Below are 25665 nucleotides of genomic sequence, written 5' to 3' on the forward strand. Positions count from 1 at the left end.
TTTCAGAGAGCAGAAGGGACCCTGATGTACTGCTGATGGGCGCGTCTCTCCTGTTTTGCAAGCATCCCCCTTTGATATTTTGGTGGTGGCTGGGAGAGGGCTTTACCCTGTGGGCATCTGAATTCCTTATCCCACTGCCCTGCCTCATGAGCTCAGCCTTATGACACCCAGATGGCATCCCAGAGCCCCGGTGTCAGCAAATGTAGGCACAGTGGCCCTGGGGTCCCGGCTGGTGTTATGGGGCCACGAGGTTCAGGTCTGTGCTGGGTGGCCTCGCTCCTCACCCCCTCCCTCATCACACTACAGGTTGCCGGTCGCCAGGTCTGCCCATGGCGCCACGGTATACAGTGACAAGCTGTGGATCTTTGCTGGCTATGATGGCAATGCCAGGTAGGTGGTGCCCAGCCCGTGCACCCGGCCCCTGAGCAGCCCTGTAAGTGTACCAAGGCCCAGAGTGGGCCTTCCTGGCATGGGAGGGCTCAGGTGGGGGTTTCTCAAGAGGGTAGCGTTGTGGACAGGAGGGACGGGGTGGGGGGCTGGGGTGCCTGGGTGGCTCAGTCAGTTAAGCATCTGACTTGATTTTGGCTCAGGTCATGATCTCACTGTCAGTACGGAGCCCACTTGGGTTCATCTCTCCCTTTTTCTCTGCTCCTCCCCCACTCATACATGTGTGTGCATGTGCGCTCTTGCCCTCTCAAAATAGATAAACTGAAAACAAAAAGGACTGAGGGGAAGAAGATGGGTAGGATGGAGGTGAGGGGCAACTGAGTGGAGCTCTTGCCCAACCCGACAGAGGTCAGAAGGCCTGGCACCCCTGAGACCCCTCCTGGGGGTATCTGAGGAGGTGGCAAGCCTGGCCCATTTTTGTGCAGCTATCTGAGGATGTGCTGCATTTTTCTAATTACAAAAGTAGCATGTGATCATTCCCCAAGACTTCAGCATTATAGAAACTCCAAGAGGTGGGGCACCTGGCTGGCTCAGTCAGAAGAGTATGTGAGTCTCAATCTTGGAGTCATGAGTTCGAGCCCCAGGTTGGGTATGGAAATCACTAAAAAAAAAAAAATTATTTTGAAACAAACAAACGCTCCAAGGGATGCGATGTTAGTGGTGGTTTCTGCATGTGTTGCCTCTCTGAAGTCCTCTCCAAGCCCCGGGGGTCTGCTGAGTGGGACTGACCCTGCTACACTGGCTAGACGTTGTGCTTAAGACCACGTGTTCCTGTCTGGGCTGGGGGGATACCTAGCAGGGATTCAGTGCATCCCCCCCGGCCCCGACCCTGAAGCCCCCACCTCATGGCTACTCCATAGGCCCCTGATCAGAGTCCTGCGTGATGTGTCCTTCCTCCCTGGAGCCATCTCTCCCGGCCAGGCCCACCCTGCCACCAGCTCCAGCTGTGCAGATGCTGACCCCTCTGTCCTAATGCAGGTTGAATGACATGTGGACCATTGGCCTCCAGGACCGGGAGCTCACATGCTGGGAGGAGGTGAGGGGTTTGGGGGGCTGGGGCAGGCAGGGAAGGCAGGGGCTTGGGGGGCCAGGGTGGGGCCTGTAGGGAGGGGAGGGGCAATGGGGGGGCAGAGGTGGGGCAGGGGAGGGGCTGCTTTGTTCTCTTTGCCAAATCCTAGCCTGTCCTCAGCCTCACCCTCCCTGCTGACTTCCTGCCCAATTCCAGCAGCACTCACCTAGTGACTAAATCCTCTGTGCTTCAAATGGCAGCGTGTCCTGGTGACTGGTGCCACTTAGGTAGAATCCACCCTCATTTGAACACAGCGAGTTCAGCATGCTGTCTGGTGTCCTGCTCCCTGCTGTTTCTGGGCAATCTGTCCATCTGCTCCATTCTTTCCTCTGGAGTTTCTTTCCCCCATGATGATTTTTAGCCCTAGTTGTTAAAAATTGGGCTCATTTAGGTGGATGAGGTGGGGCTTTAAGCTGTTCCATAGAACTTAATCTATGAACCCTCATTCACAGAAGTTTCAAGAATGAAAGTAGTCCCAGTTCAGCAGTGTAAGTAAGTCTCGACCCTGTGAACCCGGTCCCATGAGGGCTCAGGCTGAGCTGCCTTCCCTACCCCAGGTAGCGCAGAGCGGTGAGATCCCGCCATCCTGCTGCAACTTCCCAGTGGCCGTGTGCCGGGACAAGATGTTTGTGTTCTCAGGGCAGAGCGGAGCCAAGATAACCAACAACCTCTTCCAGTTTGAATTTAAGGACAAGACGTGAGTGTTCTGGTGGTGGCACCCACATCTGTGTCTGGAGCTGTCCTCGTGAGCTTCTGACACAGCAGGGCAGGGTACCCTTCCAGAGCAAGGATGTGCAGGTGCCTTCATACAGACTGTGCAAGCAGGCTCCTTAGGGTGTGGCTACAGCTCAGCAAGATGGGGCTCATCTGGCTTCTCTCTCTGTCCAGCGTGAAGGACGGCTCCTGCCCCGCAGACGGCCTGGTCAGTGTCACCAGTAACAAATGTGGCTGGAATAGATCTCATACGATGGCAGAAGCTTGGAGGGGTGCTCAGGCCCTGAGAGCGTCCAGCCTATGCTGTCCTTGACCAGCCCTTGTAATGGGGACTGAGCCCTGGAGGTGGCACAGACTGGGTCTTGGCTCTGGGAGTGAATGGAGGGGAGGGAACAGGGAGCTTCTGCTGTAAGCCAGGGAGGCTCAGGAGGGGACTTGGAGTTGCCCTGGAGCCCAGCACTGTCCATTCAGAAGGAGGAAGGTCAAGGCATCTGAGGCAGAGGGAATCCCACTGACACCCACCCAGCTCTCCTGTGGCTCTCATGAGGGCAGCCGGGCTTGAGCCAGCCTGCCTCTCCATCCTGGCCTTGGTGCTCACAGCAGTGGGCAGCAAAGAGGGCTCAGCACCAATAGGAACAGACCTGGTGAGGTGAGAGGCATTGGAAGCAGAGGCCAAGAAGGCTCAGATGTGGGGAGGGGTTGAAGGGCAGGTATGCAGGCTCTGGATAGGTGGACAAGTGGCTAATCTGGGAAGGGTGCTCAAGGAGGTACAGGTATTGGAGGAGACGCAGGGCCTGAGGACTGTTCAGGGATGTGGGGGCTGAGGAAGGTGCATTGAGGGAGCAGAGGGCTGTGGGTGGGGGACCCAGGCCAGAGATGGGGGGCAGAGCTGTGGCTGGGGGCAGAGTGGACAGGGGTAGGAAGAAAACCAGGGGAGTATGGCCACCAGCACCAGTCCAGGCTGGGTGTTAGGAGATCCCGGGGGCCACTGACAGCAGAGGAGTCCCACGGGGTGGAGTCAGTGTGGTGCTGCCTTCCTCGGGCTGGCCTGCTCCCAGCCCCCAGACAGCCACCTGCCCAGTGTCATGCCTGTGCCCTTTGCTCCCACACACACAGAGGTGAGAGTGAACACGCCCTGGCCTTTAGGCTGTGCATAGGTGGGCAGATCTTGTGGTGTGGGCATCACATGGGGCCCATTCCCCATGGGGCCACAGAGGGCTGCTGGTGTGAGGCACTTAGCACTGGGGTCCTTACAGAGCACCTCTGCCCTACCCCATTCCCAGGGGCATTCAGGACCCCTGCCACCTGGAGATGGGCTTTGCCCAGGCAGGTCTCCTGCATGCTAGACAACCTCCCCGCAGCAGGGGCACCTGTCAAGCCCAGCATGTGCCAGGTGCAGGGGTCAGCATGGAGCCAGATGGCATGGCCCACCTGGCCAGGATCTGTTTGGGTTCCAAAGAGGATACATTGGAAGCTGTTGGGGATTCCTGGGAGGGTAGAGAATGTAGGAGCAGCATTGGGAGGTGGGGTCCTGGTGGCTCCCAGGAGCAAGGACTTGGCTGTGGGGATCATCCCACATGTTGGAGTGGTGGACATATCTCCATTCCCCCAGAGAGTGGAATTGCCTCACCATACAGAGGCTGGCCACCCCTCCTGCCTGCCACTGCTGCTGGTTTATAGCTGGGAGACAGAAAAGGACTCGGGCAGGACCCCATGGTGGGCTGAGTGGACCTAGGCAGAGCTGGTGCCAGAGCAAAAGGGGATGCCCTGCAGTGCATGCCCTCCCTTGACCCGGCTGGTCTCCCCAGGGGCTTCAGGGCACTTCCCAGCTGGTGCCTGCTGTGGGGAGGCCTCAGAACCCAGGTGGAGGCTGTGGGGGAGCAGGAGCCCCCACTCTGGCACTAGTTTACTGTCATGTGCCCTTAGGTGGACACGCATCCCCACCGAGCACCTACTCCGTGGCTCCCCACCACCCCCGCAGCGGCGCTATGGGCACACCATGGTGGCCTTTGACCGCCACCTCTACGTGTTTGGGGGTGCGGCAGACAACACACTGCCCAATGAGCTGCACTGCTATGATGTGGACTTCCAGACCTGGGAGGTTGTCCAGCCCAGCTCAGACAGTGAGGTGAGTGCTTCTGGGCACAGGTGGCCAGGGTTGCCCAGGCCTGAGGGCTGGGAGGCCTGATTCACCTGCTCCCACCACCCTGCAGCTCCTCACAGCCTCAGAGGGCTCCCAGGGCTCTAGATGGCCAGCAGGAGCAAAGCCCGGATGACTGAGGCCCTCAGCCCTGGACGCCTGCCTTGACCAGACCCTAGGCCCTGGGCCCTTGTTCTCCATCTTGCAGCCTACAGGCTTTTAACATTTCACTTCCCATCATATCTGCATGGTGCTGAGGATGTTCTCCCAGAACGTCCACCCTGACTGCTGCTGGCTCCCCTTCTCAGCCGTGCTGCGAGTGCCCTCATCCTGTGGCTCTTCCCCCTCCCAAACCTGTCCCCACAGTGCTCTCACTCTTGAACAGGGTCAGCAGGAGGCTGGTCTGTGGTGCCTTGCCTGGCCCTTGCTGACTGGTCCCATGCCCGCATGTCTCTCCCCTCCAGGTCGGTGGGGCTGAGGTGCCAGAGCGAGCATCTGCTTCTGAGGAGGCGCCTGCCCTGGCCTCTGAGGAGCGGGGTGGCTTCAAGAAGTCCCGAGATGTGTTTGGCCTGGACTTTGGCACCACCACAGCCAAGCCGCCTGCCCCGCCGGCCTCAGAGGTGAGGGTTGGCGCCCTCGCTCCTCTCCATCACTCCCTGATGCCAGTCCTGTGGTCAGCCTCTCTCACAGATAGGGAGACTGAGGCTTAGAGAAGTACTTGTTAGGGTTACTTATCTCCTCCCCTCCCACCTCCACCCAGCTGCCAAGCGGAAGGCTCTTCCACGCAGCTGCTGTGATCTCGGACGCCATGTACATCTTCGGGGGCACCGTGGACAACAACATCCGCAGTGGGGAGATGTACAGGTTCCAGGTGGGGCTCATGGACCGACTGCAGGGGAGCCAGCCAGGGTGGATGGGTCCCAGATGATGGAAACTGAGGCCCCGTAGGTAGGGGTGGGACTTGTCCAAGGGGGCCAGAGCCAGGGGTCTAGTGGGATGGCAGCCTTCCTGAGGAGTCTGGAAGACAGGGTGGGGAACTCTAGGCCGAGGGCAGTCTGAGGGACCTCTGTGCAGGGTGGGGTGGGTGGGGCAACATTGGGGGCTCACAGTGGAGCCAGTGGAGGCCGGGGAGCAGGCTTGGGCCAGTGGAGGGAGCTGGGCTGAGCTGGGCTGGGCAGTGTGGCTTAGAAGGGGGCAGAGCCTGGGCCAGTGCTGGCTTCCCTGGGCAACACTGGGTCTCCTCCCGCAGTTCTCTTGTTACCCCAAGTGCACACTGCATGAGGACTACGGGAGGCTGTGGGAGAGCCGCCAGTTCTGCGACGTGGAGTTTGTGTTGGGCGAGGTGAGTGCCTTCCCTATGCCCAGCCTGTCCCCTGTACTGCAGGGTGGAGGCTGTGCCCTGAGGCACTGCTGGCCTCCCCCTTGTGCCTGGAGTCCTAGAGCCCTTACCTGGCTGTCTGGGCCTCCGTCCCAGCCAGGATGAGGGTCCTGTGCTCCCCACCAAGGTGTCATTCTTGCTCCAGAAGGAGGAGTGTGTGCAGGGCCATGTGGCCATTGTCACCGCTCGGAGCCGCTGGCTCCGTAGGAAGATCATGCAGGCGCGGGAACGGCTAGCCCAGGTGAGGTGCTGCCCAGTCCCTCCTGCCAGGACAGTGGCATCTGTGGGGTGCCCCTGAGCTCCCCTTCCTCTCCCTATAGAAGCTGGAGGAGGAGGCAGCCCCCGCTTCCAGGGAGGACCCTGGTGCAGCAGGGGCCCGGCCACCCCTGCTGCACGTGGCCATCCGCGAGGCCGAGGCCCGGCCCTTTGAAGTGCTCATGCAGTTCCTCTACACGGACAAGATCAAGTACCCACGGAAAGGTGCGCTGGGGGTGGGAACAGGGTGGACAGGCGCACAGCCTGAGGCCCGGCGGCCACCACCACTCATGTCCACTGGTACGGTTGAGTTGCCTGATGACCCAGACCCACACTCCTCTGAAAGAAGCCCTGGACCCTGTCCTCCCCTCCACCCTGCCCCGCACCTTCTCCCTCTCTCCATGACTCTGAGGTTCAGGGAGCTCTTGGATGCAGGCCACGTGGAGGATGTGCTGCTCATCATGGATGTCTACAAGTTGGCACTGAGCTTCCAGTTGTGCCGCCTGGAGCAGCTGTGCCGACAGTACATTGAGGCCTCCGTGGACTTGCAGAATGTGCTGGTTGTGTGTGAGAGTGCCACCAGGCTGCAGCTGGGCCAGCTGAAGGTGCGGGCCGGTGTGCATGGCCCACCCCACCTACCACAGGCCCCCATCCCCCACTGCCAACACCAACCCCAGGCTGCTGACCCCCGCTGCAAGCCCCCCCGCCCTGCTGCTGCCAACCCGCACCCCAGGCTGCCAACTCTCGCCACAGGGCCCCCATATCCCGTTGTCAAACCCTACCCCAGGCTGCCGACCCCTGTCACAAGCCCCCTGTTCCCTGCCCCGGCCCAAGTCCTCCTGCCCAGGCTGCTGCCCCATCGGCCAAGGCCTGACCCTGCTTGCCTGCTCCGGCTTGTGTGTCCCAGGAGCATTGCCTGAACTTCGTGGTGAAGGAGTCCCACTTCAATCAGGTGATCATGATGAAGGAGTTTGAACGTCTCTCTTCCCCACTGATCGTGGAGATTGTGCGGCGGAAGCAGCAGCCACCTCCCCGTGCTCCCTCAGAGCAGCCCGTGGACATTGGTAGGGATCCAGTCCCCATCCCTGAGGCAGCAGAACGGGATGGTATTCATCCTGGGTGGAGACTTGGGAGCCATGGAAGTACCTGCCAGGCCCTCAGGGTGGGGTGTGGGTACCGGGGGTGCCCAGAGCGCTCCTGGGGCTCCTGCATGGGCAGACAGGGAGGCAGGTCAGGCTCATTGGAAGGAAGAGCTCCTGACCTATGGGGCATCCTACCACAGCTGTGTGCCTGAGGGCGGAGAATCTCCTGAGTGCGTTTCCAGAGGTGGGCACGGGTCCTGCTCTAGTGAGGGTACCTGCCCTGACTGACATCAGGTTTGACAGCTCTGTTGGGAGCAGTGTGCTCAGGGTCAGTGACTAGTTGCAAGCTTCTTTTCTAGGCATGCCCACCCTTTGGGGCCTAGTGAGAGGTAAGCTCAGTCCAAAGACTTCAGACATTCCTGGTAGCTCCCTGTGCCCACCTAGTCCGGGAAGGGACATCACAGTCTCCTTCATCCCCTGACTCTCCCTGGGGTCTGTGCTGCATCTGGCCATTGGCCCTGGGTGACACAAGGAGGGACACAGTGCTTGCCAGACCCAGAGGGGGCTCAAGCATAAGGGTAGGGAGGAGGGTTCAGTCGGCTGAGTTGGGGAGATCAGACTCTGGGGGTCGGGCAGGCCTAAGGGCCGTGTTTGGGGCTGAGGGGAGAAGGTAACAGGGCCTGTTAGTGCCTCAAGGGCCAGAGTGAGCCTTCTGGCCTGGGAGATGTTTGTTCAGGGAAGCAGCATGGGCAGATGTCTAGGAAGCAGTGCCTGGGGCCCTGAGGCCCAAATCTGATGGCTGAGTCTGCAGAGGGGCAGGAGGCATCTGCTCGGGGTCCCTCTACACCAACCCCTGCCCTCCCTACCAGGCACATCTCTGATCCAGGACATGAAGGCATACCTGGAGGGGGCAGGTGCAGAGTTCTGTGACATCACTCTGCTGCTGGATGGGCACCCAAGACCGGCCCACAAGGCCATCCTGGCCGCTCGCTCCAGGTGGGTGGGGGTGTGGCTGCAGGGCAGGGCAGTCCCGGGCACAGCTTCTGTTTGCCGAGAGCCAGGACTCAAATGCCCCTGTCTGCAGCTACTTTGAGGCCATGTTCCGGTCCTTCATGCCCGAGGACGGGCAGGTGAACATCTCCATCGGGGAGATGGTGCCCAGCAGGCAGGCCTTTGAGTCCATGCTGCGCTACATCTACTACGGCGAGGTCAACATGCCGCCCGAGGACTCTCTGCATCCTCCCTGCCATGGGTGCTCCCAGGTCACCTCTGGAGGCCCGAGTCCCCAACTTAGGCAGCTTTGGAGCCTCGTGGGTCGGTTCTGGCCTAGCGATTTCCTGAGGATTTCCTGGTACCTAATACTCTCCCAGCAGTTGGTCAGCAGGCACAGAGAGGTTGGCAGCCGGGAGGGATGGGTGGGTTCTTGACTCTCACAACTGCCCAGAGGAAGTGGTCCTGTGTTATAGGTGAGTAGATCACCGTGGAGTGATTCCTGGTCGTGTCACTTCATGGGGGCCTGCACATGGGTGCAAGATGCCTTTCAGGGCTCTGTGAAGCCACAGTTAGTTCTGCAAATGTGCATATGGCTATTTTCCTGGGGGAGGATTTTGGGTTTTCTTTGGATCTTGAATAGGGCCTTTGACCCCCTAAGTACTTCAGAGTCTGTGTAGAGAGCAAATCAGTGTCCTGCCTGGATTGGAGCCCTTGTGCTGGTCCCTTGGGGTGGGGGTGGGGGGCGGTTTCCTTGTTCTGAGCACACAGGAGGAGGCAGCCACCGTCTCAGGCTTCCTCTGCCCCTGGTGCACGCGGGGCTCCAGCTGCACCCTCCCAGGGGAGATGCACAGGTGGCGGGAGGACGAGCTCCTTTGGCTGGCAGCTCCTTAACCAGCCCCCAGCTACCTGTTTGCGGCTCCCTACTATTACGGTTTCTACAACAACCGGCTGCAGGCGTACTGCAAGCAGAACCTGGAGATGAACGTGACAGTACAGAATGTACTGCAGGTAGCTCGGCGGGTGCTCATGGGCCTTCCTGAACCTGGGTGAGTGGGGGAGGGAGGGGCAGCACCTCAAGGAACCTGCCGTTCCAGATCCTGGAGGCAGCTGACAAGACGCAAGCACTGGACATGAAGCGGCACTGCCTGCACATCATCGTGCACCAGTTCACCAAGGTCAGGGCCCTCCCAGCCCAGCACTCACTGCCAACCCATCTTTAGGACCCACTTCCGCCCGCATTAGCCTTGGCCAGGTGTGGGGGTGGGGGGTGCGTGGAATCTGCTCATCTCCTGCAGCACTGGTCCCTGGGGTTAGCCAAGCAGAGTACCCACCCACTGGCCATTTGGAGTCAGCCTGTGCCCTGACTTGGTTGAGCTCCTGCGAGACTCTGGAGCCCAATCTGGCCCTCACGGGAATCCGGTTCCATCCTGTTTGGGCCTTTTGGTTGCCTCCTGCAGGTGTCCAAGCTGCCCACACTGCGCTCGCTGAGCCAACAGCTGCTGCTTGACATCATAGACTCCCTGGCCTCCCACATCTCTGACAAGCAGTGCGCAGAGCTAGGAGCTGACATATGAGACCCCATGTGGTGCTGGCCCACTCGAGAAGAATAACCATGCCTGTTCCTGCCCTGCCCACTGCAGACTATGCTGGCCACGCTCAGGCCTCAGGTGGAGTGGTTGGACCTGCCAGCCGAGGGGCAGGGTGCCCAGAGTCTCCGGAGGGAAAGAGGACATGGGGGGCTCTGGATGCCCCATTTCACTGCTAAGGACAACTCCCACAGGGAGTGATGGTAAAACAGACCCCCTGGGTGGCACCCTCTCCTCAGTTGGAGGTGTGGGTGGGAAGCCAGGGCCCAGCAGTGGGGAGAGCCCACTGTGGAGCTGGTTTGAGGCTGCCCATCCAGCAGGGACTGTGTATGGCTTGTGGGTCTGGCCACTGGATCCTATTGCCCCGAGACCCCTCTGATGTGGGCTACATAGTACCCCCTCACCTTCACTGAGGTTGCTCTAAGGGCCCCTACTGTCATCCAGAGCTTGGGGGTGGACAATAGTAACGGGCAGATGAAATCTGACTCAGGATGAATTTTGTGAAGGGCCCTGATGCCGAACTGGGCCTTAGCTTCCAGAGGGGCTGCAGGATCCCACTCCACTGTGTGCACATCAGGAGTCCCCAGTTGTGCCAGGGAGACGTCAGTGAAAGTGCCCCCCCCCCCCCCCCCAGGTCCCCATCTGTCCCTAAGTATTTATTCTTTGTCATAGACATGCCATTAAGACCACAGTAGTGCTACCTATTACACCTCATGGGTACAGGCCCCACGGGTGGACTCTGGCCCTCAGCTGTCCCTGAGCTGGGGATGGATCATGTGGCCCAAGTGCTTGAGACTGGCCAATCCCATCCCGTCTTCTATCTGTGTCAGCAACTCCCAGCCACATCTAGGGGATACCCAGGGATATGGGGTGGGGAGGGGAGAGGGGTTGTGGCAGAAATCCTGAAGTCCCAAGGCCGCCTTGCTCCTGCCTAGGCTGGGAAGCTAAAGGATTGGGCACCATGTCCTTTCCTGCCCCCCAACAGAAGGCCCTGTGTGAGTCCACCCTAATACAACAGGCACTTCTGCCTCCTCTCTGGGAACAAGAACCCCAGGGATCCTTCTGCCCTGGCTGCCAAGAAGCCACGTTAGGGGGAAACAGTCCCCCTTGTCTCCTCCCTCCAGTTGCATCCCCATGCAATGGCACTTGCCACTCCTTGGCCCTTGCTGAAGAGCCCCAGATGGTGCCATGTAGTTGGACAGGGAGCCCTGGTCCCAGGTGGGCATCCTTAGGCAGGAGGAGTCCATCCATAAGGCTGCCGGCAAGCTAGGAAATGGCCTGGCACAAGATGAGCCTTGGTGAACTGCAAACCCTGCTCTACAGTGGACCCTTGTAACTGGTCGTTTGACTTTTTCTTCCAGACATGATATGAATAAATGAAGTTACACACCAAGGACCCTAGAAAGCCAATTTCACAGCATTGTGTGGCACTTTCCAGGACTAGAGAGAATTCAGCTATGCTCTTGGGGCTATTGTAGCCACAGCCAGCAGGGAGGTCATGTGTGCAGTTGATCACCCTGCACACTGAACTGTTTGCCACAATCACAGACTCAGAGAAGCCTACTTTCCAGTCAGCTTGAAGAAAAATGGGGACTCCAGTTGAGGCCAGGATTGCTGTCTTCATGCCTGCCTCCAAGTTTCCCCCACCTCTTCTCAGACCTCCGGGGACTAAAGTGTCACTTGCTGGGCCCTTACTACTTGCCAATCATAGTAGCACTAGGTCAGAAATTGCCATCTTTGTCCGTTTTTCAGATGAGCCAGGCCCAGCGTAAGTGGGTGGCTGGTCTGCAGGCTGGGGTTCAGATGTTGTACCCTACTGACTGCTGGGCAGATTAGGCTAGTGGATAAAAGCCATGCAGGTGTTCTTGTAAAGAGACTGACTCTGGCCTGGGTTTCAGAAATGTTTTCAAAGGGACTAGACTACTTCTGTCTGGGCTGTTTCAGGTATCAAGGAGAGGGTGCCTGGCACTGTTGCTGGCCTCTGCTCACACCATCCTGTCCCTCAAAACCCTGTGGGGACTGGAGTTGCATGAGGTGGGGTGGGCAAAAAGCTGGATTTTCTGCTCTTCACCGCTGACAGCTTGGGTAATTGGGGAGGGGCCCCAGCCCCTAGCTGAGCCAGATAGCAGGGCCTCCTAGAATCCACTTTATTATGGCATCTGGCAGGTCTGGTGGACACAGCTCAGATGGGGTCCTTCTCCAGGTGGATTCTAAGGGGGGGAAGAGGCTGAAGCCCTAAGAGGCAACCTCTCAAGTCAGCCCCGGGCCCAGCAGCCCCTCACTCAAGCCATGCTGTTGCTCAGCTGCATGGCAAAGTCCTGCACATGCTCCTTCAGAGTCTGGCGGGCATCTGCCTGTGCCCGCTTCTCCCGTGCCCGCTCTTGCTGCAGCTTGTTCAGCCGCAGCCGCAGCCGCTGCTCTCGCCGCTTGCAAGCCTGCAGCTGGCGCTGGGCCTTGTCCAGGGCATCAAGTGCGGCCTCAGCCCGCCGTTTCCAGAGCAGGGCACTGCCCACCTGGTAGCTGTGCTCATTCTGGATATAGGCTCCGGCTGGGGGTGGGAGACGAAGCATGTAGGCTGAGGGGGAGACAGGCCGTGGCTCAAGGGGGGATGGCTGCCGCTCTGGCTCCCGCTCCGGCGAGGGCTGGGCACTGCAGCCTGCTTCATCTGCCTGGGCACCCAAGGGCCCCAAGAGGTCTGAGAAGGGGCTGCTGAGGCCAGCCTCCAGTCTCCCAGTGGGGGAGGCAGGCAAAGCAGCAGGTGCTGAGGCCTCTTCCACAGGAAAGCAGGCGACATCAGCAGGTGGTGGTGGAGAAAATGGAGTCGTGGGCCCACGGCCCTCAGAGCAGCTGAGAGAAAAGAGAGAGAGAGAGAGACACTAATAGGCCAGGCCAAGGCCTTCCCAGACTCTACTTCACCGGCCCACCCTAGTCTACTCCACTGGTTTAGAACCCTGTCCAGCAAGACTGCTGGCACACATCCTAAAGCCCAGTCTCTCAGATTTGGGGTGGGAATGGGGCACCCTCCACCCACAGCACATACCGCTTCCTGCATCGCCGGAGCCGGCTGACGTCGGGGGGGCCAGGTGGGTAACTGTGCCCCTTGGTCTTGGTTGTCCGGCGTAACTTGGAGAAGGACTCAAATATTGTGGGAACTGCCCCCTCCTTCAGCCTGTGATACCCGCTGTGGGGAAAAACAGCCTGGATGAGGTGGACAATAAGCATTGCCCCCCAGGGCCAGCTGCAGGGCACAGAGCTAGCATGCCCCCAGCACCCCAGATCAGGCTCTCCCATGCTAGCACAGTGGGAGGTGGGTAGGCATGTTGCCAGCACTTAGTTTAGGGAATGCCACTTTAGGTAGAATTACACCAATCTCTTTCCTGCAGGGCTCTTCAAAATTAGATGTGTAAAAAAAGACTGTACTAGAACTAGGCTGACCAGCCAAAACGAATAATTTCATTGTGGGAGCGCCTGGGTGGCTCAGTTGGTTAAGCATCTGACTTCAGCTCAGGTCATGATCTCACAGTCCGAGAGCTCGGGCCCCGCACCGGGGCTCTGTGTTGACAGAGCCTGGAGCCTGCTTCGGATTCTTTGTCTCCCTCTCTCTCTGCCCCTCCCCTGCTCACGCTCTGTCTCTCTCTCTTTCTCTCAAAAATAAACATTAAAAAAAAATTTTTTTTAAAAGAATAATTTCATTGTGGATTTGCTGGGAGGACTGGGGTTCTAAAGAATAGCCTTTGAAAAAGCTAATGTTTTCCTCTCCCGTCTCTAGCACAGTTACCCTGAGGGGGTGGGTCTTACTGTCACTGAGGTGCAAAGCTGGGAAAAAGCAGCCACACCGCGTAACCAGGTCGGCCTGGGCTCCAGCCAGTGGCTTCAGGATCGTCCTCATCTGGCCGTACAGCTGCCCCAATCGGCCGACTACTCTGATGCTTCAAACCCTGCCCCAGTGACCACTGCCACAGAGGCTCACCTGATTCCCACCAGCTCAAAGCAGTTCTCCTCGAAGTGCTTGGAGCAGAAGTAGATGTACTCGGAAGCCGGGTCCCACAGGCCCTGGCCGCTGGGGTCCAGCCGCTGGCAGTTGGCCAGCCACAAGCCTCGCCTCGGGTTGTCCTTCTTGGGAAGTCTGCGGAGCCACAAACCAGTAAGCACCAGGGTGTCTGTAGCCCTGGGCTGAAGCTGCTCAAGCACTCCAGACGGCAAGGGCTGGTCATGCACACGCCACCACCAGACCTCCCTTCAACCCTGCCAGGTAAACACCGCCCACCAAGGTCCAGATGAGGAAACTGAGGCCTCCAGGAAAGCAACTTCCTTAGCGTCACCTGGCAGGTGAGAGTCAGAAAGCGGAGGGACGCAGGCTGGTGGACCTCCCATGCTTCCTCTCCCACCTAGGCTCAGTCGCACCCGCCCCGCCCCTCTCCCCCCTACAAATACAAGCAACGCGCCAACCAGACGAAAGCGCACGCGCAATCGTGGCTCCACGAAGAGGGTAAAACCGGCGCAGGCACACGTGAGCCTTCGCGTGCCAGCACGCACGCGCGCTGACCTGTGGAAAGAGATGCCGCGGTTGCGCGTCTCGCGCGTGTCCCTTGTGCAGCAGCCGGCGGCGGAGCAGTGACGCGGCATCTGGGGAAGAGGCGGGAGCTTGGTCGTGGGCGGCTTTCCAGGCCCGGAAGGGCCTCGCGCCCCCAGCCGCCGATCCGCTCCTGGCGGCCCTGGCCTGCCGGGTCTCCCCCGGCCCGATCTCGCCCGAGCCCCGTCCCAGCCCGTTCTCCTGACTCCCGTCAGCGGCACTCACGATCTCGCCATTGCTGCGCCACCGAAGTCTCGCGAGGAGTGGAGCGCGGTGGAAGTTGATACCATAGAGACTCGGAAGAGCGAGGCACTCGACCCAGGGGCGGGGCGAGGCGGGCACCGGAAGCGGCGGGAGCGTAATGTCGCTGCCAGGTCTGCGTCGTCCCACCCTCCCTGAGCGCCTGCGCGGTAGCACACTCGGGCTCTTTTGGCTTTTCAGGCCAAACTCTTAGCGGTCAACACCTCGGCACCGAAGGAGCGGCGCCCCGCTCGTTGGCGCAGAGTCCCCGTAGTGTATGGGTCTGGTGGCGCGGCAGCGGGAAACAGGCAGGGTCCCGGGATCCACGCTGGCAGCGCGGGAAAGGCTAGACTGCAAAAAGGAAACTCCCCAACTAGAAAAAGGGGCCAGGAGGGGCACCTGGGTGGCTCGGTCGGTTAAGCCTCCGACTTCGGCTCAGGTCATGATCTCACGGTCCGTGAGTTCGAGCCCCGCGTCGGGCTCTGTGCTGACCGCTCAGAGCCTGGAGCCTGTTTCAGATTCTGTGTCTCTCTCTCTCTCTGCCCCTCCCCTGTTCATGCTCTGTCTCTTTCTGTCTCAAAAATAAACGTTTAAAAAAAAAATTAAAAAAAAAAGGAGGGGGGGCCAGGATACGTGATCAGTATAACCCGACAAATTCAGTGCCCATAGCTTATTCTGGGAGAGGTGCCATGGGTGGGCGGTGATGGGCAGAAAGCCCTCTTACAGTTCCTTCTGACAGGCACACGGCTGAGTTAGAGGTGAAAACAAAAAACTTCAAGGAATGAGAGCCTCACAGTAAATAAGTTTGCACTGGGGCGGGGCTGCCTCCCTGGACCCTCCCACAAGACTGGGTGAAAGTAGCCAATCCACAATTTAGAAGACAACCAAATTACTATTCCATTCTTCAAAGAACATCAAGAATGGGTGAAGGAGGGGCGCCTGGGTGGCGCAGTCGGTTAAGCGACCGACTTCAGCCAGGTCACGATCTCGTGGTCCGTGAGTTCGAGCCCCGCGTCAGGCTCTGGGCTGATGGCTCGGAGCCTGTTTCCGATTCTGTGTCTCCCTCTCTCTGCCCCTCCCCCGTTCATGCTCTGTCTCTCTCTGTCCCAAAAATAAATTAAAAAAAAAAAAAAAAAAAAGGGTGAAGGATTTAAGAAATGCCTAAATTTAAAGTAACCAAAGCATTCTTCCTAATTCCTTCAGCCACGCCTTTTGACACTTTCTTTCTAGGGTTAAAGTGGTAACTAGACATACAGACATGCTTAATTTTTTTAGAGGAAACATGTTTTTCCCCTGTAAATGCACCTGGAAAAGGCAGGTGTCTAGATCGGGAATTATGGCAAAAGCACAATGGACATGATGCTTCAATATAGAAACTTTAATAGGTAAACATATCTTGTAAGGTTATAATGGGGATGATACAAAGGGATGGTTGCCAGAGGCACTCATTCAGTATTCTTCCCCTTCTTCAGCCTCTGCTTCCACGGAATCCACACCCACCTCTTCATAATCTTTCTCCAGAGCTGCCAGGTCCTCCCGGGCCTCGGAGAACTCCCCTTCCTCCATGCCTTCCCCCACGTACCAGTGCACAAAGGCTCGCTTTGCATACATGAGGTCAAACTTATGGTCTAGGCGGGCCCAGGCCTCGGCAATGGCGGTAGTGTTGCTCAGCATGCACACGGCCCGCTGCACCCTGGCCAGGTCCCCTCCGGGAACGACAGTCGGGGGTTGGTAGTTGATGCCCACCTGCCAGAGAAGGGGAAGAAAACAGTCTGTGAAACTTGTGTCAAACCCAGAAATGGTAGCTGCTTTCATGGAAACAAAAGACATGCAGGTGCCTTCTTTGTGCCCGGCAAGGTGTCAGGTGAGCAGGGTGCTGGTTTCCAGACCAGCAAAACTGGGGAAAGGAGCCCTGGCTCCCGGCTCAGTCCCAAGTTGCCTGAAGGGCTGTGTCCCAGCAACTGAGACATGTGACAGGTGCTCAGGTAACAGGGCTGTTTCTTCTAAAAGGGGACACTGCTTTGTATTCCTCATGTTATTTTCCCCATAGGCTTCTACAAGATGGGGATTCATTTCTGGAGCTGAAACCTTTTCCACTCGATTCAGAGTACTATGGTTGTTATCACCAGGGGAGATCGTACCCCCGGTCTCCTACCAAATGAGCCAGCCTGTGCATAACAGGGCGACAGGCACACCCTCAGGTCCTAGGACTGTTGCTACTACTGCAACAGGAGGTGGCCTATGTGTGTGCTAAGTAGGAGAAAGGGGGTGATATTCGAGGGCTGGGTCCAAAAGGGGAGGCATTCTAAGTTTCCAAACCAGGAGACAACACGACCAGAGGTTTGGGCAGGGATACACAGGGTCAGTTAGAGCTGGGGTCGGCAAACTTTGTCTATAAAGAGCAAGACAGGGACGCCTGGGTGGCTCAGTTGGTTAAGGTGTGCAACTTCAGCTCAGGTCGTGATCTCACGGCCTGAGTTCGAGCCCCGCGTCGGGCTCTGTGCTGACAGCTCGGAACCTGGAGCCTGTTTCAGATTCTGTGTCTCCCTCTCGCTCTGACCCTCCCCCCGTTCATGCTCTGTCTCTCTCTGTCTCAACAATAAAAATAAACGTTAACAAAAAAAAGAGCAAGACAGCACATATTCTAGGCTGGGTGGGCCACATGGTCTCTGTCACAATTGCTTAATTCTCTCTTTGGAGCACAAAAGCAGCCACAACGAGACACCAATGAACAGGTGTGGGTGTGTCCACATAAAACTCTACATGGCTGGTCTGCCAACTGTGCCGATCCCTGAACCCAGAATAGGAAGGGCTAGTGAAGGACCCGCTGCAGCAAGCCCACCAGAAGCAGTAAGGTCTGAGCCAGCTAGGCGGCATGGAAAGCAAGGCAGAGGGAAGCACATTTTCCCAGATGGAAAGCATCGACAGTTTAGCGTCCAAGTACTGGACAAAGCTGAAGAGCTACAGCAAGTTTCCTATTCTGTATCAGATGGAAGACTGGCACAAACTGTGTTGGAGGCAGCCTCTGTCCAAACTTGCCAATCTTACTAACAGAGAAATGAGTATGTTGCCATTTCTTCCGAAAACATCCATGACCATTTTTCGTTAAATCAAATGCTGCATGGGACATTTAGGTTTGGTTTAATTTCCTTATGCCTGAAGAATGACGTGGGATTTAGGAACACTGATGTTTATAGTGATACCCCGATTTCAAATATCCACATAAATTGTCAAAATGCCCTTGAAAATTGCTACATTTCTAAGTCCAAACTATTTTTCCCACACTAATTCTTTCACCCAGAAGCGGCAACAAAAATCCTTCCCCAAACTTTCTGTTCTGTTAAAAAAGAAAATTCTCACACAGATACACAATGTGATAACTCAGGAAGGGAGTTCAAATGGCACCACTGAATAAATTATCACTCTGGCTCACTAATTTGTGACCAAGGGGCTGGCTGCCATGATGGAACAGGGCATCCCCTACAAAGGGCATGCTGTGCTTGGTCGGCTGCCTGCTGACCGGGAACACCACTCAACATCACCCAGTCCTACCTTAAATCCAGTTGGGCACCAATCCACAAACTGGATGGTGCGCTTGGTCTTGATGGTGGCGATGGCTGCGTTGACATCTTTCGGGACCACGTCCCCCCTGTACAACATGCAGCAGGCCATATACTTGCCGTGCCGAGGGTCACACTTGACCATCTGGTTAGCCGGCTCAAAACAGGCATTGGTGATCTCGGCCACAGACAGCTGCTCGTGGTACGCCTTCTCCGCTGAGATGACCGGGGCGTAGGTGGCCAGGGGGAAGTGGATGCGGGGGTAGGGGACCAGGTTGGTCTGGAATTCCGTCAAGTCCACGTTCAGGGCCCCATCGAATCGCAGGGAGGCCGTGATGGAGGACACGATCTGCCCGATCAGACGATTAAGGTTGGTGTACGTGGGCCGCTCGATATCCAGGTTGCGCCGGCATATGTCGTAGATGGCTTCGTTGTCCACCATGAAGGCACAGTCAGAATGCTCCAGGGTCGTGTGGGTGGTCAGGATGGAGTTGTAGGGCTCCACCACGGCCGTGGACACCTGGGGGGCCGGGTAGATGGCAAACTCCAGCTTGGACTTCTTGCCGTAGTCCACCGACAGCCGCTCCATGAGCAGGGACGCAAACCCAGAGCCGGTGCCGCCCCCGAAACTGTGGAAGATGAGGAAGCCCTGCAGCCCCGTGCACAGATCCGCCTGAGAGAAACCAGAGACCGCGAGTCAGTGCCCGCGGAAGCCACACCGCCGACCTCCAACAAGCCACGCTCACTTCTTTGCCTCTGCGGGATGATCACACATTCAAATCGTCCACAGCGCACGTGCAGGACGCTCAGGAGCAAAGCAAGGCAGACGTTAGAGATGTACGGACGCACTGAAGCCACACGTGAAGGGAAACGTGGACTCAAGATTCTGGCCTGGGGTTTTGCCAGAGCGACCTCCTGGTCGCAATCCCTGCATACCCTCCCGTCCGGGGCAACGTCCACAGGAAGCCTTCTCGGCACCCCCTTACCAGTTTTCGGATCCGGTCCAGGACCAGGTCGACGATCTCCCTGCCGATGGTATAATGGCCTCTGGCGTAATTGTTGGCTGCGTCCTCCTTCCCGGTGATCAGCTGCTCTGGGTGGAAGAGCTGCCTGTAGGTCCCTGTGCGCACCTCATCTACAAAGAGGACACGTGGGCCGCAGGGCTTCAAGCCCGTTGTTAACTCACCAGGAGGGGTGGGTTTGGGGACCGTCGGGATCTACCAAGCACGTGCCGTTCCTCGCGGTCGGCAGCATCAGGGTCTCGTAGAAAACGTCTCTGCGTAACACGCAGACCACAACAGCAATCTATGGCTCAGCAGGTAAAGTCAAGTGGAGGTACAAAGTCCAATCTGACTGGTCCTCAAAGGAGGGAAACCACTCACACCCGCACACAGGTGACTCTGCACGTGCATACATATGTCCTCCTACCCACAGCTACCTCAAAGAGTGTAACTAAAAAATCGCTTACATGCTAGACGGTCACCAGGTCAGCATGACTTTGGCCGGCCAGTCCCATCAGGGCACCCTCTGTGGCCTGCCTCTCACAGGCTTTAGGGTGACATCCTGTCTTCCCCTGGGTGGCCACTGAAAGGTGCTCTCTCCTTGCAGCTCTCCCTGGCAACCACTTCAGCCTTCTAATCTGGAGGAAGCCAACGAATGTTCTCTACTTACCTTTCTGTCAGATGCAGGTCAAGATTCTCACGCAGCAGCATCTTGGTGTGCGCAGCGTTAAGGAGGGACCAGTGCCTGGGCACCCCGCAGGTGGAGTCTACACAACCACCTGCCTGGGGCTGAGGCGGCCACGAGTGAATCTATTACCAGCCTATGTTTTTCCTGTACGTTAGGTTCTCCTAACTTAGGAGCCTCAGTTTCTCACCCGATGTAGCCACAGGCGTGTACTTGTACACCCCGTCCTTTCTGCAGAAAGGATTCAAAGGAGCACAGGGGGCATGGAGGGGGCTTCAGGGAGGCTCTCCCACTCTCCCGGGAAAGCCGCCCAAGTGCCCGAGCACCTACCGACCACGGTGGGCTCCAGGTCCACAAACACCGCTCTGGGCACATGCTTGCCAGCCCCAGTCTCGCTGAAGAACGTGTTGAACGAGTCATCCCCACCACCGATGGTTTTGTCACTTGGCATCTGACCATCGGGCTGAATTCCATGTTCAAGGCAGTACAGTTCCCAGCAGGCATTGCCGATCTGGACACCTGCCTGCCCCACGTGGATAGAGATGCACTCGCGCTGGGAACCAGAACACAAACGTTGAGATCCCCTTGTCTTCAAGGGAACCAACACTATATGGCATGGAAACCATATTAACACACACATCTATATGTACTTCACATTGTCTATGGCTTTCCCAGACCTTTCCCAGAAGGCGTATGTGACCCTTTTCAAGTCCCTATGAAAACTGAGGTGCTCTAAACCACCCGAGCTACTAAGTGCCGGACTTAGCCCCTACACAAAAGCGTTTGCTACCATACACGTAATGTCAATGGTAAACGCCACACCGTACAGTCACATACAGCCACAGTCACCATACAGCCACAGTTATTCTCTAAAGAATATAGCTACTAGTTTCTGATGGTGTCCTGTCCAAAGAGAATGTAACAACTAATAGATCAGGGAAGGAAGAGTGGACTTGGACACAGGTCACCATGGCCCAGGTGCCAGTGGTCACCATATGTGTGTCATCCATCTACCCATCTACAGCTACCCTCTATTTTCTCCACCCAGGGCTGTGCTCAGGGAGGCTGACCCATCTGGACTGCATGAAAGGGGCTTCCTTGCACCTGGCTTCTGGTTGCATTAGCCAAGGCAGGCATCAGCAAGAGACTGCGAGGTTAGAGGACAGTGTGGTCAGGGTGCTCACTTCCTGGCTCCCACCCTGCCGGACTGCCATGGGCTCCCTGAGTGTGTTTATCAAGGCCACAAACTTTCAGCAGTCAGTGTTCTTTATAAAGCCACCTTCTCAACTTCTAGTAACCACTCCCTTCACCTCAAGGCTAGGAGTTAATGGCAACCAGGCATCACAAATGGTAGGACACTACACTGTCCTTTGGTGGTTTCCTTAGACTCAAAGTACCTATTTTTTGACTGTATCATATCTTTCCCGCCATAAACATAACTGTACAGTCATTAATCATTTGTTCTATTTTAGACACCGTATCCTCACAAATACATAGAGGAGATCAAATAAAATTCAAGGTGTCCCACCTACCCTAAATCCTAATATACAATACCAAGAACTTGAAGTCCTGTTTTTAAGTTTGGCAGGTAATTTTTTTTTCTTATTTTTAAGGTTTGTTTATTATGGAGAGACAGCACAAGCAGGGGAGGGACAGAGAGAGGAGGAGACAGAATCCGAAGGAGGCTCCAGGCTCTGAGCTGTCAGCACAGAGTCCGACACGGGGCTCGAACCACAGACCGTGAGATCATGACCCGAGCTGAAGTCGGACGCTTAACCGCCTGAGCCAGGTGCCCCTGAAGTCCCGTTTTTTATTACACAAACACCAACTCTCCAATTAGGGGCATAGAGATTCACGTAACGCCACAATACCCTAAGAATCCCTCCCAGAAGGAACTATTATTCACTTGCAGAAAGAACTTCTCCAATGACAAGGAATGCACTCCTTCAGAGAAGAAATTCATCAACACTCTGGGAAGTCTTTTGGAATCCACACAATCACACCATTTACAGATCAGTATTATTCATTTTGCCTTACTTATATCCAGGCAGCCTATGCTTCACAGGATGCCTGATTTAGTTTTCTACGGACTCAGCCCTAGTATGATCACAGTAAGCTCTGTACCCTGAGAAAATCCCTCAGTTTTTTCTTTTACAAAATGGGGGCTGGTGTGCTACATGATCTGCAAGGCCACTTCCATCTGATTATCCAATGAAACTAATGAAAAGCAGTCAGAAAAATCATTCCTAGCTTTCAATAGAAAGCCATTCAAAATTCATCACCAACCTCACCTGGATCATTAAAATTTTACCTTACTTTACTCAGCCTTATCTTCATCCTCTTTCTTTTCAAGCTCCAGTCCAACTGCTCTCTTCATATTCTTGGCAGATTGCTTTGTTCCGTACGTACCCAGAAGCTTCAGCTTCCAGACAGCAAATGCGCAGACCTTTCTGCTCTCTTCCTCCTGTCAATTGTTTCTACTGATCCCCTACCCGCTAACAGTCCTCAAAGTAATCACCGGCCTTCTCAGGCCACTAGAGATCCACAGACCTCTTCAGGGTAATTGGAAATTAAAGCGATTTCACAGTAGGACTACTGAGATAACCAGCCCTTTTCACCGTGTTCACATTTCACCGTGTTCACTGATGGTGCATAATCAAACAGTGGGTAAAACTGGGGTGCTTGGGTGCCTCAGTCAATTAAGCATCCAACTTCAGCTCAGGTCATGATCTTACCATTTATGAGTTTAAGCCCCGCGCTGGGCTCCGCACTGACAGTGCAGAGCCTGCCTGGGATTCTCTCACGCTCTCTCAAAACAATAAACTTAAAAAAAAAGGGGCGGGGGTAAAACTGTTAATGCCCTAGTACAAATCAAGGTAGTGGCACCAAACTATACCAGTGTTCGTTAGATTCTTCACCCTTATGCACTCACGGTAAAAAGACAAAAAAAAAAAAAAAAGTCAATTTCATTTCAGAATATTCATGATGAAGCAAAAAATGATTATTTTATAAAACATCCACCCTCAAGTACTGTGACAAAACGGAAAGTATCCATAAAGCTCTTGTGCACCTGCTGAAATACAGCTGTTTTAAGAAATAGCACTTGTGTGCTTTCAGTTGCCAACTGAACTAGCTTTTTTCACAGAATGTTATTTTCCTTGCAAGAGCCGACAAACTATGGCTATTGCAACTTGGATATCTGGTGTTTATGTCAGCATGTTGTCTTAAAGTAAATAAATATTTTTAAAATTTCTAACATGGCAAACGACTACGGAGATAACCCACATAAACAAAGGCTTTTTGGAGTCCTACTTTGTTACACTGTAGAGATGTCCATGGAGTGCCTGGGTGGCTAAGATGGTTAAGCGTGACTCTTGCTTCCCCATCAGGTCATGATCTCATGGTTTGTGAGTTTGAGCTCACTGGGCTGGCAGTGCAGAGCCTGCTTGGGATTCTCTCTCTCCCTCTCCCTCGCCCCTCCGCCACTTGCACTCTTTCTCTCTCTCAAATAAACTCTATAAAAAAAGAAATACTGTAGGGGCACCTGGGTGGCTCGGTCAGTTAAGTGTTGGACTTCAGCTCCGGTCATGATCTCATATCACATGAGTTCGAACGCCACGTTGGGCTCTGTGCTGACAGCTTAGAACCTGGAGCCTGCTTCGGATTCTGTGTCTCCCTCTCTCTCTGCCCCTCCCCCACTTGTGCTGTGTGTATGTCTCTCTCTCTCAAAAATAAACATACGTTAACATACATACATACATATATACATACATACATACTGTAGGGATGTCCTGGGACCCCAACGTTTGAGAACCACCTTCCAGGCCTCAGGAACCCAACATAACGGCTGTCCTCAGAGACTGAGTCAAGGCCACCCAACAAGTCAAGGTCACCCAGCTTCCAACCTGGCTCATAAAGTTACAATTTTCGAGGAGACATCTGCACCTGCCGACCCCCCTTCATCCGGGACATTACCACGACGCAGGTTGCCGCTGCCCTCAGGGTTCGCACACCCAGAGAACAAGCGAGAGGACTATCATCTGTTCGTCAGGGCAGCCCTGGGCCTCCCGTGCCCCCCCCCCGCCCCCCCTTTCCCCCATCTCCCCCCCCCCCCCCCCCCCCCCCCCCCCCCCCACACACACACACACACACACACACACACACACACACACAGCCCCGGCCCTAGGATTTGTCGCAGTCTTGCCCCACCCAGGGGCCTCATGTGGCGGGCTTCATCCTCCCTCCTGCCTGGGCCTCTATGACCCGAGAGTGGCCAGGGGGGGACCTCACCATGGTGAGTTCAGCTGCTGCCCAACGCCGTTACCAGACCTCAACCGCTGCCACAGACGCCACGCGCCCAACTGCCGCTGCTGCGCTGTGCACACGGCCCGGGATTGGCCCGCCGCTGCCCAGGTGCCCATTGGTCCTCAGTGCCTCGGGGCGGACCTAGGCCTGGAATCCCGCTTCTGATTGGACGTTACTTGACTTGCGGAGTATGGTGCTTTCTGATTGGATATGGCTTTGGCGGGAAGGCTGTGGCCTAGCCAAAGCAGAGCATTCTGATGCATCCTGGGATGTTAGGTGGGAGTGGTCACGGATTTCTCTGCGTGGGACATAGCACATTTTCGCGCACGTAAGGCCTCAATGTGCGCGTGGCTTCACGCCAAGCTTGTGCCGCCTTCTTGCTTGGAGGCCCAGGCCCACTCACCTGTCTGCTCGTGATTCCGGTCTTTGCAAACGAGACACCCTCTCAAGGCCTGCCCACCATCTACCTGTAACTAATGCAAAGGAGAGCTGCTCTCCCGTGCTTCGCAAGCCAATAAAAGACTTGCACCAAGTTTTTGCCTTGAAGATAGGCTATTGGTTGGTGTGGCACCACCCAGGAGAACGTAAAACCGGTGTTCAACGTCCCGAACTCCCTGATGGCTTATAAACGAGGGGGTTTACGGGGAAATTTGGGGGGGGGGGGGGGGGGGGGGGGGTCTCCTGAGAAGGTGGACGCTGTTGATTGGAGGCTTATGAAGTCATGTTCACAGATGTTACTTTGTTACTTCAAGTGGCTTCATCTGGTCCGCGGAGGTGTGTTCTATGTCAAGAGACTTGAGATAGACTAACAACTAACAAGATGGATGCCAGCTTCATACCCAAAATCTGCACCCAGCTTTCTTGTCCACCCTTTTTCCGGTGCAGAAAGGCCTTTGCCATCCAGCGCCCGGGAACCAGGCAGGATTTGATTACTTCTTTAATCTGGGGATTTCTGAGTTTCTGGGGACAAGGGAGTTGGAGGGTATACCCCAGGCTCCCCCCGCCAAGGCTGGGTTGGAGTGCAGTGTCCATTTTGGGGAACTTTGGTACAATCACCTGATTCTTCCATTCTGTAAAGACTGACTTAACTTTCTTTGGGATCCACTGTGTATTTATTTCTGAGAAAAGCAGGGTAAAAGGAATTCTGGCATAACCCCAAACTTATCACCAGAATGCAACATCCTTTCTGGTGATTCCCTAGAGCATGTTGGAGCAGACCCTTAACTTATTACAGATGAGCGGGGAACTCTGCCCCTGCAGTGGAACACAACAGGGAGAGGAGCTGGAAGTTTTCTGTAGGCCTTGGGAACATTTGGATAGTATGATTCGGTCGGCCCTTAGAAAGATAGCTTTGGCAGCAGGGAGGAGGGAGATGGAAGGAGGTCAACGGAGAGCCAGGGAAACCAGGAGAAACCCTCCCTGCTTCTTCCCTCCAAGAGAGTGAATCCTTCTATCTTAGGTCACCTGCCATAACAGAACACCATGGACCGGGTAGCATAAGTAACAGAAGTTTATTTTCTGGCGGTTCTAAAGGCTAGAAGAGTAATGCAAGGTCAAGTTCTGGAAGGGTTGGTTTCTAGCGAGGGCTCTCTTCCTGATTGCAAAAGGCTCCCTTCTTGCTGTGTCTGCCTATAGGG

At 55.9% G+C, this 25665-nt stretch overlaps 3 protein-coding genes across 5 annotated transcripts; 1 reads left to right on the forward strand and 2 right to left on the reverse strand.

Moving 5' to 3' along the window:
• Window positions 1–6: 6 nt before the first annotated feature.
• LOC125916845 (leucine-zipper-like transcriptional regulator 1) lies at window positions 7–11057 on the forward strand. Of its 2 annotated transcripts, XM_049623110.1 has the most exons (16): window positions 7–390; window positions 1426–1483; window positions 2074–2213; window positions 4157–4358; window positions 4835–4990; window positions 5131–5241; window positions 5620–5712; window positions 5894–5989; window positions 6069–6228; window positions 6439–6608; window positions 6911–7067; window positions 7955–8081; window positions 8170–8319; window positions 8981–9086; window positions 9173–9253; window positions 9536–11057. In XM_049623110.1, the coding sequence occupies exons 1-16, from the start codon at window positions 161–163 to the stop codon at window positions 9650–9652; spliced, it is 2154 nt and encodes a 717-aa protein (XP_049479067.1). In that variant the 5' UTR covers window positions 7–160; the 3' UTR covers window positions 9653–11057. The 2 variants fall into 2 exon arrangements, with proteins under 2 accessions (XP_049479067.1, XP_049479066.1); XM_049623109.1 differs by having other exon boundaries at window positions 6069–6608.
• Window positions 11058–11390: 333 nt separating this feature from the next.
• Window positions 11391–14538, reverse strand: THAP7 (THAP domain containing 7). Of its 2 annotated transcripts, XM_049623111.1 has the most exons (5): window positions 14463–14538; window positions 14211–14290; window positions 13635–13790; window positions 12705–12845; window positions 11391–12511 (listed from the first exon to the last, which is right to left on the reverse strand). In XM_049623111.1, the coding sequence occupies exons 2-5, from the start codon at window positions 14288–14290 to the stop codon at window positions 11947–11949; spliced, it is 942 nt and encodes a 313-aa protein (XP_049479068.1). In that variant the 5' UTR covers window positions 14463–14538; the 3' UTR covers window positions 11391–11946. The 2 variants fall into 2 exon arrangements, with proteins under 2 accessions (XP_049479068.1, XP_049479069.1); XM_049623112.1 differs by lacking the exons at window positions 14211–14290; window positions 14463–14538 and adding an exon at window positions 13932–14089 and having other exon boundaries at window positions 12705–13790.
• A 1296-nt stretch (window positions 14539–15834) lies between these two features.
• On the reverse strand, window positions 15835–24106 carry LOC125916847 (tubulin alpha-3 chain). The gene is made up of 5 exons (XM_049623113.1): window positions 24014–24106; window positions 20054–20276; window positions 19024–19172; window positions 18030–18710; window positions 15835–16223 (listed from the first exon to the last, which is right to left on the reverse strand). The coding sequence occupies exons 1-5, from the start codon at window positions 24014–24016 to the stop codon at window positions 15927–15929; spliced, it is 1353 nt and encodes a 450-aa protein (XP_049479070.1). The 5' UTR covers window positions 24017–24106; the 3' UTR covers window positions 15835–15926.
• Window positions 24107–25665: the final 1559 nt, after the last annotated feature.

Source organism: Panthera uncia, unplaced genomic scaffold (genome assembly GCF_023721935.1).
Source record: "Panthera uncia isolate 11264 unplaced genomic scaffold, Puncia_PCG_1.0 HiC_scaffold_1246, whole genome shotgun sequence".
In the NCBI taxonomy this organism is placed as follows: domain Eukaryota; kingdom Metazoa; phylum Chordata; class Mammalia; order Carnivora; family Felidae; genus Panthera; species Panthera uncia.

Bases quoted from the DNA above. Each gene is read 5' to 3' on its own strand.
- LOC125916847 (XM_049623113.1), bottom strand. The intron at 18,711-19,023 runs GTAAGGGGGTGC...GGTTTCTCTCAG, and splicing joins TGGACCGGATCCGAAAACTG to GCGGATCTGTGCACGGGGCT. The intron at 16,224-18,029 runs GTAGGACTGGGT...CTTCTCTGGCAG, and splicing joins GGTGCCCAACTGGATTTAAG to GTGGGCATCAACTACCAACC.
- THAP7 (XM_049623111.1), bottom strand. From the start codon at position 14,290: ATGCCGCGTCACTGCTCCGCCGCCGGCTGCTGCACAAGGGACACGCGC. The intron at 13,791-14,210 runs GTCAGCGCGCGT...GTGGCTCCGCAG, and splicing joins CGCGGCATCTCTTTCCACAG to ACTTCCCAAGAAGGACAACC. The intron at 12,846-13,634 runs GTGAGCCTCTGT...TTTTCCCCACAG, and splicing joins TTTGAGCTGGTGGGAATCAG to CGGGTATCACAGGCTGAAGG.
- LOC125916845 (XM_049623109.1), top strand. From the start codon at position 161: ATGACACCCAGATGGCATCCCAGAGCCCCGGTGTCAGCAAATGTAGGC. The intron at 7,068-7,954 runs GTAGGGATCCAG...CCTCCCTACCAG, and splicing joins AGAGCAGCCCGTGGACATTG to GCACATCTCTGATCCAGGAC. The intron at 8,320-8,980 runs GCATCCTCCCTG...ACCAGCCCCCAG, and splicing joins ATGCCGCCCGAGGACTCTCT to CTACCTGTTTGCGGCTCCCT.